The 22,792-nt window shown below is 54.0% G+C and overlaps 2 protein-coding genes across 2 annotated transcripts in view; one reads left to right on the forward strand and one right to left on the reverse strand.

Moving 5' to 3' along the window:
* Positions 1-448: 448 nt before the first annotated feature.
* On the forward strand, positions 449-3,513 carry S100A11 (S100 calcium binding protein A11). Its single transcript, XM_054001332.1, has 3 exons — positions 449-549; positions 2,347-2,484; positions 3,241-3,513. Exons 1-3 carry the CDS (start codon positions 547-549, stop codon positions 3,391-3,393), a joined length of 294 nt encoding a protein of 97 aa, XP_053857307.1. The 5' UTR covers positions 449-546; the 3' UTR covers positions 3,394-3,513.
* Positions 3,514-4,503: 990 nt separating this feature from the next.
* Positions 4,504-22,792, reverse strand: part of COPA (COPI coat complex subunit alpha) — a 36,816-nt gene continuing 18,527 nt past the window's right edge. The window contains 21 exon segments of the mRNA XM_054001277.1: positions 4,504-4,993; positions 6,096-6,290; positions 6,750-6,911; positions 7,497-7,607; positions 8,208-8,394; positions 9,070-9,206; positions 9,406-9,474; positions 9,641-9,718; positions 9,834-9,943; positions 10,017-10,106; positions 10,957-11,080; positions 11,500-11,588; positions 12,330-12,425; positions 12,501-12,690; positions 13,520-13,666; positions 14,762-14,924; positions 16,032-16,170; positions 16,987-17,072; positions 17,517-17,656; positions 18,594-18,676; positions 21,279-21,354. Coding sequence (XP_053857252.1) covers positions 4,934-4,993; positions 6,096-6,290; positions 6,750-6,911; positions 7,497-7,607; positions 8,208-8,394; positions 9,070-9,206; positions 9,406-9,474; positions 9,641-9,718; positions 9,834-9,943; positions 10,017-10,106; positions 10,957-11,080; positions 11,500-11,588; positions 12,330-12,425; positions 12,501-12,690; positions 13,520-13,666; positions 14,762-14,924; positions 16,032-16,170; positions 16,987-17,072; positions 17,517-17,656; positions 18,594-18,676; positions 21,279-21,354 — 2,532 coding nt within the window. The 3' untranslated portion in view covers positions 4,504-4,933.

Below are 22,792 nucleotides of genomic sequence, written 5' to 3' on the forward strand. Positions count from 1 at the left end.
TTCCCATTTTTCCTGCTCCAGGCTCTCCCAGAAGATTTTTGGAATTTTTCCCTTTTTCCTTCTCCAGGCTCCAACCCTTAATGTTTTGAGATTTCCCCTTTTCCTGCTCCAGGCTCCCCCTGAATATTTTTTGGGATTTTTCCCTTTTTCCTTCTCCAGCCTCCTGCTTAATATTTTGGGATTTCCCCTTTTCCGGCTCCAGGATCTCCCAGAAGATTTTTGAGGAAATCTCGCCCCTTTTCCCCCAGCCTCCCCGTTAAGATTTTTGGGATTTTTTTCCCCCCTTCCACACCCGAGGACGATTCCAGGGATATCCCAAGGAGCTAAACCGGGACGGAGCAGGATTTGGGAATGCCCGCACAGCCCCGGAGCCGGGCCGGGCACATTCCAGAGGCGCGGGAGGAGCCGCGGTTGCCGCTGGAAACGGGAATTGCCCAACGCGCCCGGCGCTGACTCAGCCCGGGCGGGGCTCCCCAACTTTCCCCGAGCTTTTTTTCCCCGATCCTACAAGTCCAGAGCGGAGCGGAGCCGCCGCCTGTCCCAGCCATGGTGAGGGATTCCCGGGAATCTGGGGGGGAAATGGATCCGGAGCGAGGGAAAAGGAGGTTTTTCCGCAAAACGCCCCAAAATCGGAGCGGGACGGAGGCAGGGATGCTCCCAAGGCATGGATTTTCCAGGGGAAAGGGTGCGGCAGGTGTGGGGGAGGTGGTTCCAGAGGGGGGAAGGGGAGGGGAAAGGAGATTTTCGCACAAAACGCCCCAAAATTGGAGTGGGGAGGGGATAGGGCGTGGTCCCAAGGGGAAAAAACGGGGCGGGGGGAAGAAACGGAAAAACGGGAAAAAAATGGGGGGAAAACGGGGGAAAACAGGGGAAAAACAGGGGGAAAAACGGGGGAAAACAGGGAAAAAACAGGGGGGAAAACGGGCGGAAAATGGGGGGGAACGGGGGGAAAACCAGGGCAGAAATCGGGTGGGAAATGGGAAAAAGCAGAGAAAAACAGGAAAAAACCCGGGAAAAGACGGCGAAAAACGAGGAAAATGGATGAAAAACAGGGAAAAAACGGGGTGGGTGGGGAGAAATGGGGGAGAACGGGATTGTGTCCCAGAAATGCGCCTCAGCGAAGGCCGGATCCAGCCCGGCCCTTCCCACTCCTCGCCGGATCCGCCGCCTCCCCGGGGGATTTTCCAGGAGCCGCTCCCGCTCCGGGCCCTTCCCGCTGTGCCAAGGAGCGAAATCCAGGGAAAAATGCGGCGGAACGGGTCCGGCTGAGCCCTTCCCACATCCCGAAAAAACTGGGATACTCCTCCAGCTCTTCCCTCATCCCCAAAAAACGGGGATTGCTCCTGGAACACGTGGAAGGGGCAGAGGGAGCCTTTCCCTGCTCCCAAAAAAACCCAGGATTTCTCCCTGGAACACCTGAAATGGGCACAGGAGGCGCTTCCCTGCTCCCCAGAAATTCGGGATTGCTCCTTGGCATGCCTGGAATGGGCACAGGAAGATCCTCCAGCCTCTCCCTCATCCCAAAAAAACCTGGGATTACTCCTGGAATGGGCCGGAGGCCTCTCCCTACTTCCAAAAAACCTGGAATTGCTGCTGGAATGGGCAGAGGAGGCTCCTTCTGCCCTTCCTTCATCCCCCAAAAAAAAGCGGGATTGCCCCTGGCACACCTGGAATGGGCACAGGAGGATCCTCCAGCCTTTCCCTCATCCCAAAAAAAAAACGGGATTACTCATGGAATGGGCAGGCACAGGGTGCCTCTCCCTGCTCCCAAAAAACCCGGGATTGCCCTGGCACACTTGGAATGGGTACAGGGGTCCCTCCCTCATCCCGAAATCCTGGGATTGCCCTGGCACACCTGGAATGGGCACAAGGGTCCCTCCCTCATCCCAAAATCCCGGGATTGCCTGGCACACTGGAGTGGGCACAGGGCTCCCTGCCCTCCCTCATCCCAAAATCCCGGGATTGCCTGGCATACTGGAGTGGGCACAGGGCTCCCTGCCCTCCCTCATCCCAAAATCCCAGGATTGCCTGGCACACTGGAGTGGGCACAGGGGTCCCTGCCCTCCCTCATCCCAAAATCCCGGGATTGCCTGGCACACTGGAGTGGGCACAGGGCTCCCTGCCCTCCCTCATCCCAAAATCCCGGGATTGCCTGGCATACTGGAGTGGGCACAGGGCTCCCTGCCCTCCCTCATCCCAAAATCCCGGGATTGCCTGGCACACTGGAGTGGGCACAGGGCTCCCTGCCCTCCCTCATCCCAAAATCCCGGGATTGCCTGGCACACTGGAGTGGGCACAGGGCTCCCTGCCGTCCCCTGACCCCAATCCCGGGATTTGCCTCCCCAGCCCACGGAGACGGAGCGCTGCATCGAGTCGCTGCTGGCCGTGTTCCAGCGCTACGCCGGCCGCGAGGGCAGCTCCGTCACCCTCTCCAAGCGGGAATTCCGCGCCTTCATGGACACCGAGCTGGCCGCCTTCACCAAGGTCCGGGAGTGTGGGGTGGCGGCATGGGATCCATGGGATCCACGGGATGGGAGGGGATCCATGGGATCCATGGGATCAATGCGATCCATGGGATTGGGATGGGATCCATGGGCTGGGATGGGATCCATGGGATAGGATGGGATCCATGGGATTGAGATGAGGATGGGATCCATGGGATCAATGTGATCCATGGGATCAATGTGATCTATGGGATGGGGATGGGATCAGTGTGATCCATGGGACTGGGATGGGATCCATGGGATCAATGGGCTGGGATGGGATCAATGGGATAGGATGGGATCCATGGGATTGGGGTGGGATCCATGGGATCAATGGGACGGGATAGGATCAATGGGATCCACGGATGGGGTGGAGATGGGATCAATGGGATCCATGGAATGGGATGGGATGGGATGGGATCAGTGGGTTGGGATGGGATTGATGGGATGGGAATGATGGGATGGGATGGGATGGGATGGGATGGGATGGGAATGATGGGATGGGATGGGAATGATGGGATGGGAATGATGGGATGGGAATGATGGGATGGGATTGGATTGGATGATCCAGGGGTCCCGGCCCTGGGGATGTGCTGGGATGGTCTGGAGCAGATTGAGGGGTTGTGGGAACATCACTGACCACAGCCATTCAAGGATTTTCCATCCCAAACCATCCCAGGATTCCCTGAGCTCCCAGCCCTGCCTGGGCAGGGAATTCCCCCTCACCCCAGGCACCAAAATTCCCGTTTTCCTCCAGAACCAGAAGGACCCGGGCGTGGTGGACAGGATGATGAAGAAGCTGGACATGAACAGCGACGGGCAGCTGGATTTCCAGGAATTCCTGAACCTCATCGGGGGCATCGCCGTGGCCTGCCACGACTCCCTGCTCCTCAAATCCCCCAACCCCTAAATCCAGAGACGCCGGGCCCTCCCCGGATCCCCCCAGGGAATGCTGGAAGTGATGGAATGCCCCCATTCCCTTTTTTCACCCCGCTTTTTTATGGATAAATAAAAGGTTGAAGACCCCGAAGGGATTCCAGGATAAGCGATGGGGGAGAAGAATCCCAAAGTGATCCTCACCTGCTCACCTGCTCTGAATTCCAGGAATTCCCTCCAGGGATGGGGATCCAACCCTCCCTGACCCCTTCTGCTGCTTCCCAACCCTTTTTCCATGGAAAAATCATCCCAAATTTCCAGCCCTGGCACAGCTCGAGGCCATTCCCTCTTGTCCTGCCCCATTCCCTGGGATCAGATCCCAAATCCCTGCTGGGAGCAGATCCCAAATCCCCCCTGGCAGATCCCAAATCCCCCCTGGGATCAGATCCCAAATTCCCCCTGGCAGATCCCAAATCCCTGCTGGGAGCAGATCCCAAATCCCCCCTGGCAGATCCCAAATCCCCCCTGGGATCAGATCCCAAATTCCCCCTGGCAGATCCCAAATCCCTGCTGGGATCAGATCCCAAATCCCCCCTGGCAGATCCCAAATCCCCACTGGGATCAGATCCCAAATCCCCACTGGGATCAGATCCCAAATCCCTCCTGGCAGATCCCAAATCCCTCCTGGATCCCCCTTTTCTCCAGGCTGAGCCCCCCAGGTCCCTCAGGATCCTCCTAACCCTTTTCCAGCGGCTCCAGCCCCATTCCTGGGACATTTCCAGCAGGACAATCCCTGGAATTGCATCCCTGGATCCTCCCCCGTCACCGTTCCATCCTTCCCATCCCTCTCCCCCGCAGGGATCGGGATCAACCCAAATTTGGGAATCCCGGAGCCTTTTCCGTGCCCTGGGGCCAAACCCGGGAATGCCAAAGGACAAAACTCCACCTGGGAATGCAGGATGAGCCCTCGGGGTTAATTGGGGCATTAACTACACCCCGCTAATTAACACACCCAGCCCCAAATCATCCCAGGAGTGCCGATCCTATCCTCTGGAAAATTCCCAGCTCTCCAAGCAGAGCTGGGAAAAGGGATTCAATTCCAATTGTTATTTTTTGGTGTGTCCTGATCTGCAAACCAGGAAAATCCGGGTGATTAACAAACTTTACTAATGAGGGGAGCTCGTTAAGTTGCCATAACGACAACAGAAGGAGTCAACAAACACGGAGCCACTTCCAGAGGGAGCAGGATTTCTCTGGATTCGGGATTTACAGAGTCAGTCCCAGGTTTTCCGAGCAATTTTTGGGGATTTTAAGGGGAGCAGAGGTGGTTGTCTCACAGCCCGGATTTGGGAAGAGCCCCCCTTCCCCCTCTGGAAAAAAACTGGGATAAAAGTGCAGGAGAACTGGTCTGGGAACAAGGAAAAAAAATTCCTGCTAAATGTAGGGGGGGCAAACCTCAATCCGGAATTCCAGAGCGGGGAAAAACCGGGAAGAGAGGATGGGAATGGCCAAGGGGAGGGACTGGGGTGAAAGCTGGGGTGGGGGAGTGGGAATTTCCTTATCCAGGAGAATTCCTAGCGGAACTGGAGCGGGCTGATGCGCAGCCCCAGCACGTCCTTCCCAATCTCCGTCACCTGCAGGGACAAAGAGAGGATTTAGGGGGGAAAATTCGGGATTTAGAGGTGAAATACCAGGACTTAGGGGTTGGGTTTATGGCTGTCACTCCTGGGCCTGTGCTGGGAGCACTGGGAAGGGTTTGGGAGCGGCCTGAGATGCCCTGGGGGGATTTTGGGTGTGAATTTGAGGGATTTGTATGGAAATTTGAGGGATTTGAGGGGGTATTTGAGATATTTCCATGGATATTGAAGATATTTCCATAGATGGATGAGATTCCCCCTCAGCCTCCTCCAGGCCCAACTCCCACAGGCATCCCTTGTGGGAAAACCGCTCCAGAGCCCAAATCCCCTCTCAGAGGAGGGAGTTTTGGGGATTTTGGAGCTATTTCCATGGATATTTGAGGTATTTTGACAGATATTGGAGATATTTCCACGGATATTGAAGATATTTCCACAAATGGATGAGGTTCCCCCTCAGCCTCCTCCAGGCCCAACTCCCACAGGCATCCCTTGTGGGAAAAACGCTCCAGATCCCAAATCCCCTCTCAGAGGAGAGATTTTTGGGGATTTTGGAGCTATTTCCATGGATATTGGAGATATTTCCATAAGTATTTGAGGTATTTCCATGGATATTTGAGGTATTTTGACAGATATTGGAGGTATCTCCATGGATATTGGAGATATTTCCATGGATATTTGAGGTATTTGCACAGATATTGGAGATATTTCCACGGATGGATGAGATTCCCCCTCAGCCTCCTCCAGACCAACCAGGCCCAAGTCCCATAGGCCTCCCTTGTGGGAAAAATGCTCCAGAGCCCAAATCCCCTCTCAGAGGAGAGATTTTTGGGGATTTTGGAGCTATTTCCATGGATATTTGAGGTATTTTGAGAGATATTGGAGATATTTCCACGGATCGATAAGATTCCCCCTCAACCTCCTCCAGACCAACCAGGCCCACAGGCCTCCCTTGCGGGAGAGACCCCAAACCCCCTCCGGAACCACAAAATGTCCCCTCAAGGGACAGCAGTGAGCCCTCAAACCACCTCCCAAGGCCGGCTTTTCCCAGCCCCCAGCTCAGCGGGATGCAATTCCCGCGGGACGAGCGGCGTCCCCTCACCGTGGTGACGCGGCAGATCTGTCCCCGGAACTCGGGGCTGTAGCAGGCGCCGCTGAGGGGACACTTCTCCACGGCTTTGCCGCGGTAGATGGGGCGGTAGGAGGCGGCGCAGATGTCGAAGGGGTTGTGCTGGTCGTAGTTCAGCTGGTGGCTGTCCATGGGGTTCTTCTCGCACGCCGCCAGGATCTTCCGCGTCTGGGAACGGCACCGCCATGAGCGCGGGCAGCGGGGACAGCCCGGGAAAGGGGCACGGCGGGGTTTGGGGACAGGGATACCCCAAAAACAGGTCACAGTGGGGTTTGGGGACAAGGACACCACTAAAAGGTGGTGAGAGTTTGGGGACAGGGACACCCCAAAAACAGGCCACAGCAGGGTTTGGGGACAGGGACACCACAAAAAGGGTCATGGTGGGGATTTGGCAACAGGGACACCCCAAAAACAGGTCACAATGGGGTTTTGGGACAAGGACACCACAAAAAGGTGGTGAGAGTTTGGGGACAGGGACACCCCAAAAACAGTGTTTCCCAACTTGAGGGCCTCACGTTGAGTTTGGGGACAGGGCCACTGGGGACATTTGGAGACAGGGCCATTTGGGGTCTCACCTGCTGGGTTTGGGGACAGGGCCATTGGGGACAGGGCCATTTGGGGTCTCACCTGCTGGGCCACCTCGGGCTTGGGGCCGAGCTCGAGCAGGCGCCGGGCGAAGGTGGCGGCGGTTTTGAAGTTCTTGAGCTTGAAGAAGAGGTTGAGGGCAGTGCGGAGCACCAGGATCATGTGCACGGGCTGCAGGTTGGAGTGTGTGAAGTAGGCGGCCATCTGCCAGGGAAAGCACGGGAAATCCGGTTAAAATCCTTGGGAATAATGGGAATTATAACAGGGAATCCCTCTTTTCCCTGCTGTGTTTGCGTTGAAGGCAGAATGCCAAATTTCCCGTGAGATTTTTCCCACTTCAGGAATCTCACATTTCCCCCCTCAGGAATTCTCACGTTTCCCCATAGGAATTCCCACCTTTTCCCCTCAGAAACTCCGACATATTTCCCTCAGGAAGTCCTACATTTCCTCACTAAGGAATCCTACATTTCCCCCTCAGGAACTCCATGTTTTTCCCCTCAGAAATCCCCACATTTCCTCCCAACAGATTCTGTCTTTTTCCCCCTCAGAAATTCCCACATTTTCCCCTCATGATTTCTGTGTTTTTCCCCTCAGTAATTCCCTCATTTCCCCCTCAGGAATCCTTCACTTCACCCTGCAGGAATTCCATGTTTTCCCCCTCAGAAATCCCCACGTTTTCCCCCTCAGGAATTCCACATTTTTCAGGGCAGGAATCCCACATTCTCATCCTCAGGAATCCCATATTTTTCCCCTCAGGAATTCCCTCATTTCCACTCAGGCCTCCCTCACCTCACAGATCCTCTTCTGCTGCTCCAGCGTCTCCTTGGGCAGCCTCTTCCTCTCGATCTCCATGGACAACCCCACAATGTATTCCCGGCATATGGCGACCAGCTGCTGCGCCTTTGGGACAAAACCAGGGATCAAACCCTTCCCTGGGGACACCCCGGGATCAGGAATCCCACATTTCCCCCCTCAGGAATCGCATATTTCCCCCATCAGGAATTCCATGTTTTCCAGGGCAGGAATCCCACATTTCCCCCCTCAGATATCCTGCATTTCGCCCCTCAGAAATCCCATATTTCGCCCCTCAGGAATCCCACATTTCCCCTCAGAAATTCCCAAATTTTTTCCTCAGAAACTCCCACATTCCCCCCTCATGAATTTCTACATTCCCCCCTCAGGAATTCCCATATTTCCTCCCCTCACAAATTCCCATATTTCCCCCCTCAGAAATTCTCACATTTCCCCCTCAGAAATCCCACATTGCCCCCTCAGAAATTCTCACATTCCCCCCTCAGAAATTCTCACATTTCCCCCTCGGAAATACCACATTTCCTCCCTCAGGAATTCCCACATTTCCCCCCTCAGAAATTCCTACATTTCTCCCTCAGGAATTCCCACATTTCCTCCCTCAGGAATTCCCACATTTCCCCCTCAGGAATTCCCACATTTCCTCCCTCAGGAATTCCCACCTTCCCCCCCTCAGGAATCCCCCCTGACCTCGGCGATCTCCTGCTTGTTGTCCACCACCAGCAGGGGCACGCTGAGCAGGATCAGCCGGAATTTCTCCACGGCCTCCTCGAACTTGCCGGCCGTGGTCAGCTGGTAGCAGAGCTGCAGCCGCTGGATGAGGTCGTTCAGCTTCAGCCCCACGGCCGGCAGCGCGTTCTTCAGCCCGGCCTCTTTCCTGGCACCCCAAAAATTCCGGATTTAAGGGATCAGCGGGATTGCAGGCAGCGAGGGTTGTGTGTGGGCCCGGTGAGGGTGGGATGGAAGCAGCTCAGGAATTCCTGGGAATTCCCTCCAGGGGTGGGAATGCACCTCCCTGAGTCCCTTCCAATGGTTAGCAATGCTTTTCCAAGGAAAAGTTCTCCCAAATAGCCAACCTAAACCCGTCCTGGTGCAACTTGAGGAGTTCCCTCTCACTCTGTCCCTGTTCTCTGGGATCAGATCCCAGATCCCCTCTGGAAGATCCCAAATAACCCCTGGATCCCCCTTTTCTACAGGCTGAGCCCCACCAGCTCCCTCAGGATTCTCCATTCCCTTTTCCAGTTGTTCCAGCTCCATTCCCTGGACACTTCCCAGTCCCTCATTCCATGAGGATTCAGCCCTGGCCATTCCCTGGATTTTGCCCTGAGCTCAGCCCCAACCCCATCTCTGCCCCCCACATCTCCCAGCTCTCTCCACAAACCGGGAATTCCGTCTCTTCCCCATCCCTGGAGCTGCCCAAGGAATTCCTGGAATTCTGAGTGTCCAGCTCAGCCTGGCTGACCTCATTCCCAACCTCATAAATCCGGGATTTCTCCCCAGGAAGAGCCTGGAAAAGCCCCGGGAGGCAGGAAAGGCGCGTCCTAGTGCTCACCAGTTGCGGTGCGGGAATCCGTACATGGCGGGAAGGCTGGGAAGCGCCTGGAACGTCGTCCGGCCCCGGGAGAAGGTCTGCAGGAAGAGCTGCTTGTAGGGCCCGAAGTTGGTCACTCCCACCTGGTCATGGAGCAGCTGAGGGCAAAAAAACCCCCACGGATTGGGTCAGGAAAACCCGGATCAGGCAGCGCCAAGGCCTCGCTCTGGGTCACAGCCACAGGAAAACGGGCATGGGATATTCCCAGATGGACGCCAAGTGAGGATTCGGGGTGGAGCAGGCGAAGTGAGGCAGAAAGGAGGCGTTTTTCCATAAAAAATTCCAGGGAAAACTCACCCTCATGGCTGTCTCGAAGGATCCTGCCAGGATGTGATCCACGGGGAGCTGGGAATTGTTGCACCACACCTGAGAAAGAGGGAAGGGAAGGGAATCCAGGTGGGATTGGGATGGGCAGAGTTCCCACAATGGAATTCCCACGTTGGGCTTGTAAATCCAAAAAAAAAAAAAAAAAACAAAAAAGAAGGGGAAAAGGAGGGAATTCCCGGTTTTCCGAGGAAATCCAGGATTTTACCTGGGCTGGGCTGGTGCCTTTGGTGGGGGGAACGAAGAATCCATCCTCGGCTGTTCCCGCGGGGCCAGTGGGGATATCCTGAGGGAAAATCCCAGAATTCCAGCTGAAATCCGAGCTGGACCGTCCCACAGAACATTCCCTGCTTCCCGAATTCCCGAGGAATCAGGGCTGGGGTGCCCCAGGTTTCTCCTACCAGCTCGGGGGGAAGATCCAAATCTTCTTCCACTTCCCATCCTCCTCCTTCCTCCTGCCCTTTTCCCGTTCCTTCCTCTCCGAATCCTTCCCCGGCATCCACGAATCCATCTGCAGGGAGCAGGGAATGTCAACAGGATCCCAAAACAGACTTTTCCCAAGGGAAATTCCGTGATTTTCCCACCTTCATCCAGCTGCAGCTCAGCGTCCTCGCCCCAGCCCTCGGTGCCCACAGCATCCATGTCAATGTCAGCAGCCAGGGCTCCCCCTTTCCCTAAAAAAAACCAGGGAAAGACCCTCGGGAAAGAGTTCCATGAGGGGAAAACCCCACCCTGCTGCTGTGCTGTCGCATCTCGGGGTGGAATTTTGGGATTTTGAGGGTGGGGGAGAGTTCCAGGATCATGGGGTTCATCCCCAGAATTCCAGGAATCCCTCAGACCCCTCCAGGGATGGGGATCCAACCCTCCCTAAGCCCCTTCCACTGCTTCCCAACCCTTTTTCCATGGAAAAATCATCCCAAATTTCCAGCCCTTGCACAGCTCGAGGCCATTCCCTCTCATTCTGTCCCTGTTCTCTGGGATCAGATCCCAAATCCCACCTGGCAGATCCCAAATCCCCCTGGATCCCCCTTTTCTCCAGGCTGAGCCCCCCCAGCTCCCTCAGGATTCTCCATTCCCTTTTCCAGCTGCTCATTCCGTGACTTCCCACACCCGGACACAGCCCTGGCCCTTCCCAGGGCTGAATCCCAGTCCTGTTCCCATTCCCAAGTCAATCCCACTCCTGATCCCATTCCCAGGGCTCAATCCCACTCCTGATCCCATTCCCAGGGCTCAATTCTAGTCCTGATGCCATTCCCAGGGCTGAATCCCAGTCCTGTTCCCATTCCCAAGAGTCAATCCCACTCCTGATCCCATTCCCAGGGCTGAATCCCACTCCTGATCCCATTCCCAGGGCTGAATCCCACTCCTGATCCCATTCCCAGGGCTCAATCCCAATCCTGATCCCATTCCCGGTGCCTCACACCCCACCTCCTTCCCCAGTTTTCTAGCCCTTCTCGCCCATTCCCAGAACATTCCACGGGTTTCTCTCGACCGGCGCTCATCCCAAATCCCGGGAATGCCGACCTTTCCCGGCGATGGAGCCCTCGAAGAAGCCTTTGGACACGGTCAGGAGGGGCCAGTTGGTGTCCAGGGGCAGCACCGGGGCCGGCGGCTGCAGCAGCCGCGCCTCGGGATCCACGGCCGGGATCTGGGACACAGCGGGAAAACCCCGTTCCTCGGGATCCCGAAAAGGAGCTGCTTCCCCTTGTCACCTCCTCCCCAAATTCCCGGAGTTTTTCAGGAGCCCCATCCCTCCCTCCTTCCCAAATTCCTGGAGTTTTCCAGGAGTCCCATCCCCTCCCTCCTCCCCAAATTCCAGGAGCTTTCCAGGACCCCCCCATTCCCTCCTTCCTGAATTCCATGAGTTTTCCAGGAGTTCTCCCCACTGGACCCCAAATTCCAGGAGTTTTCCAGGGTTTTCTCCATCCCCACCATTCCCTCCTTCCCAAATTCCAGGTGCTTTCCTCACTGGACCCCACTGTTCCCTTCCCAAATTCCCAGAGTTTCTCAGGAGCCCCCATCCCTTCCCTCCTTCCCAAATTCCAGGAGTTTTCCCGGCGTTCCCACCGTCTCCTTCTCGGGATCGAAGGATTCCCGCAGGCTCTCGGCCTCCTCGTCCAGCCCGTGCGTGGCGGCCGTCAGGAACGCCAGGGATTCTGGAAAAACGGGAATGGCCACAGGAATGACGGGAAACACTGAGAATGGCCGTGAAAATAATGGGAAATACTGGGAATGGCCACACAGAAGTAATGGGAAATACTGGGAATGGCCACACAGAAGTAATGGGAAATACTGGGAATAGCCACTGGAATAATGGGAAACACTGGGAATGGCCATTGGAATAATGGGAAACAGTGGGAATGGCAATTGGAATAATGGGAAACAGTGGGAATGGCCACGGGAATGATGGGAAACACTGGGAATGGCCATTGGAATAATGGGAAACACTGGGAATGGCCATGGGAATAATGGGAATAGCCATTGGAATAATGGGAAATACTGGGAATGGCCACTGGAATAATGGGAAACACTGGGAATAGCCATTGGAATTACAGGAATAACCACTGCAAAAATGGAGGTGCTTGGGGATCCAAGAGCCTTTCCTGAGCTCCCAGAACAGAATTCCCGTTGGGAAGGACTCCTTGTGCCTGGAATTCCCTTTGGGAATGACTCCCCGTGCCCACAATCCCTTTGGGAAGGACTCTCCATGCCTGGAATCCTTTCGGGAATGACTCCCCGTGCCCGGAATTCCCACGATCCTTTCGGGAATGACTCCCCGTGCCCGGGATTCCCGCGATCCTTTCGGGAATGACTCCCCGTGCCCGGGATTCCCACAACCCCTTTGGGAATGACTCCCCGTGCCCGGGATTCCCGCGATCCCTTCGGGAAGGACTCACTCTGGCCGCAGTTCCGCAGGATCCGCACCCTCTCGGCCACGTCCCCCAGGTAGAGCGCGTTCTGGTAGTGCCCGCTCATGTCCTTCCGGATCTCCGCTGGAAGGGAAATCTGGGAATCAGCCGCCCGCTCCCGGCCCCTCGCTCCCGCTGGGAGCGCCGGCGCTCACTCACCGATCTTCATCATCTTGCGGAGCTTCTCCAGGTTGCCGGTGATGAGGTAGAGGAAGGAGAGGCGGTCGAAGTTCTTGGTGCGCTGGTAGCACATCTCCACCACCTGGTGGTTGCCCTGCAGCAGAGCCACCTCGCCCAGCTTCTCCCAGCAGCCCTTGTCGTCCAGAGCCTTGGCTGCCTCCAGGGCAATCTGTTCCCGGGGAATTCCGGGGTTAGAGGGATCGGGAATGGGGTCAGAGGGATCGGGAATGGGGTTAGAAAAGGGGAATGGCAGCAGGAATTGTGGCAGAGCCACCTCGCCCAGCTTCTCCCAGCAGCCCTTGTCCTCCAGTGCCTTGGCTGCCTCCAGGGCGATCTGTTCCCGGGGAACAGATTTTGGGGTTAGAGGGACTGGGAATGGGGTCAGAGGGATCGGGAATGGGGTTAGAGGGACTGGGAATGGGGTCAGAGGGATCGGGAATGGGGTTAGAAAAGGGGAATGGCAGCAGGAATTGTGGCAGAGCCACCTCGCCCAGCTTCTCCCAGCAGCCCTTGTTGTCCAGCGCCTTGGCTGCCTCCAGGGCGATTTGTTCCCGGGGAATTCGGGGGTTAGAGGGACTGGGCATGGGGTTAGAGGGATTGGGAATGGGGTCAGAGGGATCGGGAATGGGGTCAGAGGCATTGGGAATAAGGAATGGGAGCGGGGATTGTGGCAGAGCCACCTCCCCCGGCAGCCCTTGTCATCCAGGGCCTTGGCAGCTTCCAGGGTAATCTGTGCCAGGGAATGTCCCAAAATGACCCAGAACATCCCAAAACGTCCAAAACCAAACTTCCCAGAATGTCCCAACCATCTCAAAACCACCAAAAATGTCCCAAAACATCCCAGAGTGTCCCAAAACGTCCCAAAATCCTCCGGAATCTCCCGAGGCAACCCCGTGGTTGCGTCACTTCGGTGCCGCCGCGCTCCGGGGCCGGGCTGAAGCGCGTTTTTCCCAAAAACATTCCCAAAACATTCAGAATATCCCGGAAGCCGAGGTCACCTCGATGTTGCCGCACTCCAGGGCCAGGCTGAAGCGCGTTTTCTCGTCCTTGACGAAGTGCAGGGCCACCTCGGGGTACCCCTTCCGCTGCAGGTACGCGATGATCGACTGCCCCACCAGCTTGGCGTTCCGCACCATGTGCAGCACCTGCGGGGCGGGAGAGGAGATTCCCAAAATCCCTCAGGAAAGGAGATTCCCAAAATCCCTCGGGAAAGGAGATTCCCAAAATCCCTCGGGAAAGGAGATTCCCAAAGTCCCTTAGGAAAGGCTCTTTTCCAAAATCCCTCGGGAAAGGCTCTTCCACCCTTGGGAAAGCTCTTCTCAAAATCCCTCGGGAAAGGATCTTCCCAAAATCCCTCAGGAATGGAGATTCCATCCCCAGGAAAGGCTCTTCTCAAAAAGCCTTGGGAAAGGCTCTTCCCAAAATCCCTTAGGAAAGGCTCTTCCCAAAATCCTTCAGGAAAGGCTCTTCCCAAAATCCCTCAGGAATGGAGATTCCATCCCCAGGAAAGGCTCTTCTCAAAAAGCCTTGGGAAAGGCTCTTCCCAAAATCCCTCGGGAAAGGATCTTCCCAAAATCCCACGGGAAAGGCTCTTTTCCAAAATCCCTCAGGAATGGGGATTCCCAAAATCCCTTGGGAAAGAATATTCCATCCCCGGGAAAGGCTCTTCCCAAAATCCCTCGGGAAAGGCTCTTCCACCCTTGGGAAAGGCTTTTCTCAAAATCCCTCGGGAAAGGATCTTCCCAAAATCCCTCAGGAATGGAGATTCCATCCCCAGGAAAGGCTCTTCTCAAAAAGCCTTGGGAAAGACTCTTCCCAAAATCCCTCAGGAAAGGCTCTTTCCAAAATCCCTCAGGAATGGAGATTCCCAAAATCCCTCGGGAAAGAATATTCCATCCCCGGGAAAGGCTCTTCCCAAACTCCCTCGAGAAAGGCTCTTCCCAAAAAGCCTCAGGAAAGGCTTTTTCTATCCTCGGGAAAAGCTTTGCCAGCCCCTATTCCCAAATCCAAAATCCTTGGGAAAGGCTTTTCTATTTTCCCCCATTCCTGATCTCCTGACCTCGTCGTACTTCCCGTAGATGAGGGCGAGTTTGAAGCAGAACTCGGTGGGGTCGATGCTGAGCACACGGGGCTCACCCGTGTTCTTCCACCACTCCCAACCCCATTTCTCCCTCATTCCCAATCCCGCTTTTCCCCCATTCCCAACCCCATTTTCCCCATTCCCGGATTTATTTGCTGACCTCATCGTACTTCCTGTTGATGAGGGCGAGTTTGAAGCGGAACTCGGTGGGGTCGATGGTGAGCACGCGGGGCCGGCACTCCCGGTCCAGGCAGTAGACGTTGTTGCCCTTCACGCGCGTCACGTAGATCGGCAGGTCCAGCGTGCGGATGATCCCGTGATCCCTGCGCCAGGGGGATGCTCCCGGTGAGAATTCCTGGCCATCCCGGTGAGAATTCCCAGCCATCCCAGTGAGAATTCCCTGCCATCCCAGTGAGAATTCCCAGCCATTCCGGTGAGAATTCCCCGCCATTCCGGTGAGAATTCCCCGCCATTCCGGTGAGAATTCCCGGCCATCCCGGTGAAAATTCCCAGCCATCCTGGTGAGAATTCCTGGCCATGCCGGTGAGAATTCCTGGCCATCCCAGGGCATTCCAGGGGCACGTTCCTGGTGAGAATTCCCGGCCATCCCAGGGGGAAATCCAGGGGGACGCTCCCAGTGAGAATTCCAGGCCATCCCAGGGAACTCCTGATCATCCCAGGGAACTCCTGGCCATTCCAGGGTTAACTCCTGGCCATCCCAGGGAACTCTCAGCCATCCCAAGGAATTTTTGACCATCCCAGGGAATTCCTGACCATCCCAGGGAATTCCCGGCCATCCCAGGGAACTCCCGGCCATCCCAAAGAGAATTCCCAGCCATGCCAGGGAACTCCCGGCCATCCCAAAGAGAATTCCCAGCCATGCCAGGGAACTCCCGGCCATCCCAAAGAGAATTCCCAGCCATGCCAGGGAACTCCCGGCCATCCCAAAGAGAATTCCCAGCCATGCCAGGGAACTCCCGGCCATCCCAGAGAGAATTCCCAGCCATGCCAGGGAACTCCCGGCCATCCCAAAGAGAATTCCCAGCCATGCCAGGGAACTCCCGGCCATCCCAGAGAGAATTCCCAGCCATGCCAGGGAACTCCCGGCCATCCCAAAGAGAATTCCCAGCCATGCCAGGGAACTCCCGGCCATCCCAGAGAGAATTCCCAGCCATGCCAGGGAACTCCCGGCCATCCCAGAGAGAATTCCCAGCCATACCAGGGAACTCCCGGCCATCCCAGAGAGAATTCCCGCCCATGCCAGGGAACTCCCGGCCATCCCAGAGAGAATTCCCGCCCATGCCAGGGAACTCCCGGCCATCCCAAAGAGAATTCCCAGCCATGCCAGGGAACTCCCGGCCATCCCAGAGAGAATTCCCGCCCACGCCAGGGAACTCCCGGCTGTGCCGCGCGGCGCCGGCGCGGCTGACCCCGAGGTGACGGCGTATTTGATGTGGTTGCTGGTGGTGTAGATGAAGACGCCGCTCTCGTCCCAGGCGCCGCTCTTCACCCGGATGTTCTCGTGGATCTGGCACAGCGACTCCAGCTTCCGGTTACAGATCAGGATGGCTGGGAACGGCAGGAAACGGGGAATTGAGGGGATAACGGGAACGGCGGGAAACGGGGAATGAGGGGATAACGGGAACGGCGGGAAAAGGGGGATTGAGGGGATAACGGGAACGGCGGGAAACGGGGAATGAGGGGATAACGGGAACGGCGGGAAACGGGGATTGAGGGGATAACGGGAACGGCGGGAAACGGGGGATTGAGGGGATAACGGGAACGGCGGGAAACGGGGAATGAGGGGATAACGGGAACGGCGGGAAACGGGGGATTGAGGGGATAACGGGAACGGCGGGAAACGGGGGATTGAGGGGATAACGGGAACGGCGGGAAACGGGGGATTGAGGGGATAACGGGAACGGTGGGAACGAGGGGATTGTGGGAATAATGGGAATGATGGGAATGATAAGAATGGAGGGAATGAGGGAATAACGGGAATAATGGGAATTACGGGAATGGCAAGAATGGGAGAATGACAGGAATGAGGGAACGGCGGGAATAACGGGAATTATGGGAATGACAGGAATGAGGGGATAATGGGAATGGCGGGAATGAGGGAATTATGGGAATAACGGGAATGATGGGAATGAGGGAATTACAAGAATAATGGGAATTACAGGATGGCAGGAATGACGGGAATAACGGGAACGGCAGGAATGACGGGAATAATGGGAACGGCAGGAATGATGGGAATAATGGGAACGGCAGGAATGATGGGAATGACGGGAACAGCAGGAATGATGGGAATGACAGGAATTGGAATGAGAAGGGGGATTGGGACAGGGATGGGAACGGGGATGGGAATTCTCCCCCGGAGCTCACCGTGCTTGGCCAGCAGGGCCACGTGGGACATGTCGGCCGACCAGATCACGTACTTCACCTTGGAGATCTTCACCGAGGCCAAAGTCCTGGAAAAATCCCGGATCCGGGATCAGGGAATGGCCCAAAATCCAGCCGTGGCATCCCCAAAACCCCCAGCAAATCCCAAACCCCCCCAGCAAATCCCAAAACCCCCCAGCAGATCCCAAAAACCCCCAGTGAATCCCAAAAATCCCCAGTGGATCCCCAAAACCCCCAGTGGATCCCTTCCCCAGCCTTTCCCAGCTTTCCACAGGAACAAGCAGGATTTGGGGTGGGAAAAGCAGGATTTAGGATTAAAAAAGTGATTTAAGATGAAAAAAAAACCAGGATTTAGGGCGTAAAAAAAGCAGGATTTACAGTGAAAAAAAGAAGGGATTTAGGATGAAAAACCCACGATTTAGGGCGAAAACCCAGAGATTTGGTGCAGAACAAGCAGGCTTTAGGTGCGGAATTCCCGGAAAATTCCCAGAAAATTCCCAGAAAGTTCCCACCTTTTCTGCTGGACGTCGAAGAGGGTGATGGAGTCAGAGTCCCTGAGGAGCAGGTTCCCGGTGCCCGCGTAGAAAATCTCGTCGCAGTTGGGAACCGGAACCTTCTTGGTGATCTCGTTCTTCAGGTTCTTGATCAGGATCTGCCCCTCCGGGAAGAGAATTCCCAGATTTTGGGAGGAATTCCCGGATTTTGGGGGTTTTAGGGAACGTAGGGAGGTTTTTGTGCCCTTTGGGCTGAAGCAGAGTTGGGTTTTTCCAGGATTTTCCCTCTTTTTTTGAGGGAGCACAAAGAGCTGGGTTGGGAATTGGGTTTTTCCCAGAATCCTGGGATTTTGGAGGTTGGGAAAGCCCTCCAGGAGCATCAAACCCAACCCAAATCCCAGGAATCCCTCGGACCCCTCCAGGGATGGGGATCCAACCCTCCCTGAGCCCCTCCTGCTGCTTCCCAACCCTTTTTTCATAGAAAAATCATCCCAAATTTCCAGCCCTGGCACAGCTCGAGGCCGTTCCCTCCTGTCCTGCCCCATTCCCTGGGATCAGATCCCAAATTCCCCCTGGGATCAGATCCCAAATCCCCCCTGGCAGATCCCAAATTCCCCCTAGGATCAGATCCCAAATCCCCCCTGGCAGATCCCAAATTCTCCCTGGCAGATCCCAAATTCCCCCTGGGATCAGATCCCAAATTCCCCCTGGGATCAGATCCCAAATCCCCCCTGGCAGATCCCAAATCCCCCCTGGCAGATCCCAAATCCCCCTGGGATCAAATCCCGAATCCCCCCTGGGTCCCCCTTTTCTCTGGGATCACCCCCCCAGCTCCCTCAGGACTCTCCATTCCCTTTTCCAGCTGCTCCAGCCCCGTTCCTCGTTTTCCCTACCCTTTTTTTTCAGGATCAGGTTCCTCTGGATCCCATTCCCCTCATCCCAATGCCCCTTATCCCAATCCCAGCCCTTCTTTTGGGATCAGGCCTCCCTGGATCCCATCCCAGTTATCCCGATTTCTTTTTTTTTTTCCCAGTTTTTCCCCTGATTTTCCCATTTTTTCCCTCAATTTTTTCCCAGTTTTTCCCGGGATCTCACCGAGTGCATCCTGTCCAGGACGGCGAATCGGTTCCGCGCCACCCACACGGCCGTGAGCCCCGAGGAGCGCTTCCCCTCCGGAGCTGCGATCCCAAAAAAACGGGATCAGCCCGGGATGAACCTGGGATCAGCCCGGGATCAGCCCAGGATTAACCTGGGATCAGCCCAGGATCAGCCCGGGATTAACCCGGTATCAGCCCGGGATCAGCCCGGGATTAACCTGGGATCAGCCCGGGATTAACCTGGGATTAACCTGGGATCAGCCCAGGATTAACCTGGGATCAGCCCGGGATGAACCTGGGATCAGCCCGGGATCAGCCCGGGATTAACCTGGGATCAGCCCAGGATCAAGCTGGGATTAACCCGGGATCAGCCTGGGATCAGCCCGGGATTAACCTGGGATCAGCCCAGGATCAAGCTGGGATTAACCCGGGATCAGCCTGGGATCAGCCCGGGATCAGCCCAGGATCAAGCTGGGATTAACCTGGGATCAGCCCAGGATTAACCTGGGATCAGCCCGGGATTAACCTGGGATCAGCCCGGGATCAGCCTGGGATTAACCTGGGATCAAGCTGGGATCAGCCCAGGATTAACCTGGGATCAGCCCGGGATTAACCTGGGATCAGCCCGGGATCAAGCTGGGATTAACCTGGGATCAGCCCGGGATTAACCTGGGATCAGCCCAGGATTAACCTGGGATCAGCCCGGGATTAACCTGGGATCAGCCCAGGATTAACCTGGGATCAGCCCGGGATCAGCCCGGGATTAACCTGGGATCAGCCCAGGATTAACCTGGGATCAGCCCGGGATTAACCTGGGATCAGCCCGGGATCAGCCTGGGATTAACCTGGGATCAAGCTGGGATCAGCCCAGGATTAACCTGGGATCAGCCCAGGATTAACCTGGGATCGGCCCGGGATCAGCCCAGGATTAACCTGGGATCAGCCCGGGATTAACCTGGGATTAACCTGGGATCAGCCCGGGATCAAGCTGGGATTAACCTGGGATCAGCCCGGGATCAAGCCAGGATTAACCCAGGATCAGCCCGGGAATCCATCCCTCAGCGTGGCATTTATGGGATGGCATTAATGGGACAGGAATTATAGGATGGGATGGGATTTATAGAACAGGACTCCGATTTATGGGATGGGAATTACAGACTGGGATTTATGAGATGGGATTGATGGGATGAGATTTAAAGAATGGGATTTATGGGACTGGGATAGGATTTATGGGACTGGGATAGGATTTATGGGATTGATGGAATTTATGGGATTGATGGGATTGGGATAGGATTTATGGGATTGATGGGATGAGATTGAAAAAATGGAATTTATAGGATGGGATTGGGATTTATGGGATGGGACTGGAATGAAATTGATGGGATGAGATTTAAGGAACGGGACTGGGATGGCATCGATTACCCAAAAACTGTGGGATCTGAGGGATTTTTCCCAAAAATTCAGGGATCTTTCCCAAAAAAATCATGGATTTGAGGGACTTTTTTTCCCCCAAAAATCATAGATTTGAGGGATTTTTCCCCCAAAAATAATGGATTTGAGGGATTTTTCCCAAAAATTCAGGGATATTTCCCCAAAAAAATCATGGATTTGAGGGATTTTTTTCCCCAAAAATAATGGATTTGAAGGATTTTTTTCCCCAAAAAATCATGGATTTAAGGGATTTTTTCCCAAAAATTCAGGGATATTTCCCAAAAAAAATCATGGATTTGAGGGATTTTTCCCAAAAATTCAGGGATCTTTCCCAAAAAAAAATCATGGATTTGAGGGATTTTTCCCCAAAAAATTCAGGGATATTTCCCCAAAAAAAATCATGGATTTGAGGGATTTTTCCCCCAAAAATCATGGATTTGAGGGATTTTTCCCCCAAAAATCACGGATTTGAGTGTTCTGCCCCCCAAACCCTTCCCGAGGCCGGGCCTCCCTCTCTCCTCTGGCAGTGGAATTTTCCCTTTTCCCTCATTTTTTTTGGGACCCAGCTGCTCCTCCATCAAACCCAGGGATTTGATTGATCTTCCCAATATCCCAGCTGGAAAAACTTCCTGAAAAAATGATTTTTTTCCCCCGTTCTTTCCCTCCAAATCCACCCCAGCAGGGAAATATTCCCTGCTCCAAAGCCTCTGGAATCCATAAATCCCTGGAAAATCCCCAAATCCATCATTTTCCCCTGGCAGGGGGAGCAGCTGGGATTTAAAAGCAGGACAGAAAAACCATAATTTGGGAGTTTTTATCCCGTTAAATCACGGCTTGGAATCGTAAATTCCTCGGAATCGTAAATTCCAAACTCAAAAAAAAAAAAAATTTGGAGTTTGCCAGGAAAGGAAAACAAAATCATTCCTGCAATTGTCACTTTTAAAGGGTTTTTTTTGGGTTTTTTTGGATAAAACATCCCAAAAATCCGCCTGAGATCCATCAGCTCCGGACACAGCCAGGAAATCTCCAGCTGGGAGGAAAATTTGGGAAGGGAAAAGAGAATTCCTGATAAAATATGGATGGGGGGGGGATGGAAAAGTTGGAATTTTTCAAGGGGAAGCTGCCAAAAATCCGGGGGAAAAGAGGATTTGAGGGGGGAAAAAAAGGGATTTTTAGGGATAAATGAAGGGAAAGCAAAGGGGGGATGGGGATGGGAATTCCCGGGATTTTTGGGAGCTCAGGCCACACCCACCATCGGGATTTTGGGAATCTGCATCCTTGGGAATGGTGTAGAGGTCGTAGGTGCTGTTCTCCAGGTTGCTGGCTCGCTGCGGAATAAAAACGGGGAATTTTAGGGATTCTTCCCCAAAAAAATCAGGGATTTTAGGGTTTTTTTTCCCCCAAAAATCAGGGATTTTCCCCTCCAAAAATCAGGGATTTTCCCCCCAAAAAATTAGGGATTTGAGAGATTTCTTTCCCCAAAAAATCAGGGATTTCAGGGATTCTTCCCCAGAAAATCAGGGATTTTTTTCCCCACAAAAATCAGGGATTTTTCCCTAAAAAGCCAGGGATTTCAAGTATTTTTCCCCCAAAAATTAAGGAATTTGACGGATTTTTCCCCAAAACCCACTGAATTTAAGGGATTGTCCCATTTAAAAAAAATGTGGGATTTAAGAGGTTCCCCCCCCACCCCAAAAAAGGGGAATTTGAAGGATTGGGATTTTTCCCCCCCCCAAAAAAAACCTCAGGGATTTCAGGGATTTTTCCCCTTCAGAGAAAATGTGGGATTTGAAAGTTTTTTTCCCAAACAAGTATGGAATTTGAGGGATTTTTCCCCCAAAAAAAAACCCAGGAATTTGAGGCATTTTTCCCAAACCAATGTGGAACTGGAGGGGTTTTCCCCCAGATTCGAGAATTTGGGGGATTTTCCCCAAAAATCTCCAGGATTTTGGGAGTCACAGTGAAGAGCATCACTAAAAAAACAGGAATTTCAGGGATTTTCTGCCCAAAAATGAGAAATTTGAGGTATTTCCCCCCCCCCAAAAAACATGAATTTTAAGGATTTTCTTCCCAAAAATGAGGAATTGGAGGCATTTTCCCAAAAAAAACCCCAGGAATTTCAGGGATTTTCTGCTCAAAAATGTGGGATTTGAGGAATTTTCCCACCAAAACCCAGGAATTTCAAGGATTTTCTTCCCAAAAATGCGGAATTTGAGGCATTTTTCCAAGGAATGAAGTGGAACTGGAGGGGTTTTCCCCCAGACTCGGGGATTTGGGGGATTTTTTCCGAAAATCTCTGGGATTTTGGGACTCACGGTGCAGAGCATCCCCAAAAAAACAGGAATTTCAGGGATTTTCTGCCCAAAAATGACGAATTTGAAGCATTTTCCCCCAAAAAACCCAGAAATTTCAAGGATTTTCTGCCCAAAAATGTGGGATTTGAGGAATTTCCCCCAAAAATCTGCAGGATTTTGGGACTCGTGGTGCAGAGCATCCCTAAAAAACCAGGAATTACAGGGATTTTCTGCCCAAAAACGAGGAATATGAGGCATTTTGCCCCAAAAAAAGGAATTACGGGGATTTTCTTCCCAAAAATGAGGAATTTGAGGCATTCCCCCCCCCCCCCCCCAAAAAACAGTAATTTTAAGGATTTTCTGGTCAAAAATGAGGAATTTGAGGCATTTCCCCCCCAAAAAAAACCAGTAATTTTAAGGATTTTCTGCCCAAAAATGCAGAATTTGAGGCATTTTTCCAAGGAATGAAGTG

The sequence above is a fragment of the Vidua macroura genome, chromosome 29 (genome assembly GCF_024509145.1).
Source record: "Vidua macroura isolate BioBank_ID:100142 chromosome 29, ASM2450914v1, whole genome shotgun sequence".
NCBI lineage: Eukaryota > Metazoa > Chordata > Aves > Passeriformes > Viduidae > Vidua > Vidua macroura.

What these genes read in the sequence shown, in the direction of transcription:
- S100A11 (XM_054001332.1), top strand. An exon ending in AGCTGGCCGCCTTCACCAAG is followed by an intron (nt 2,485 to 3,240) that starts GTCCGGGAGTGT and finishes GTTTTCCTCCAG; the next exon opens with AACCAGAAGGACCCGGGCGT.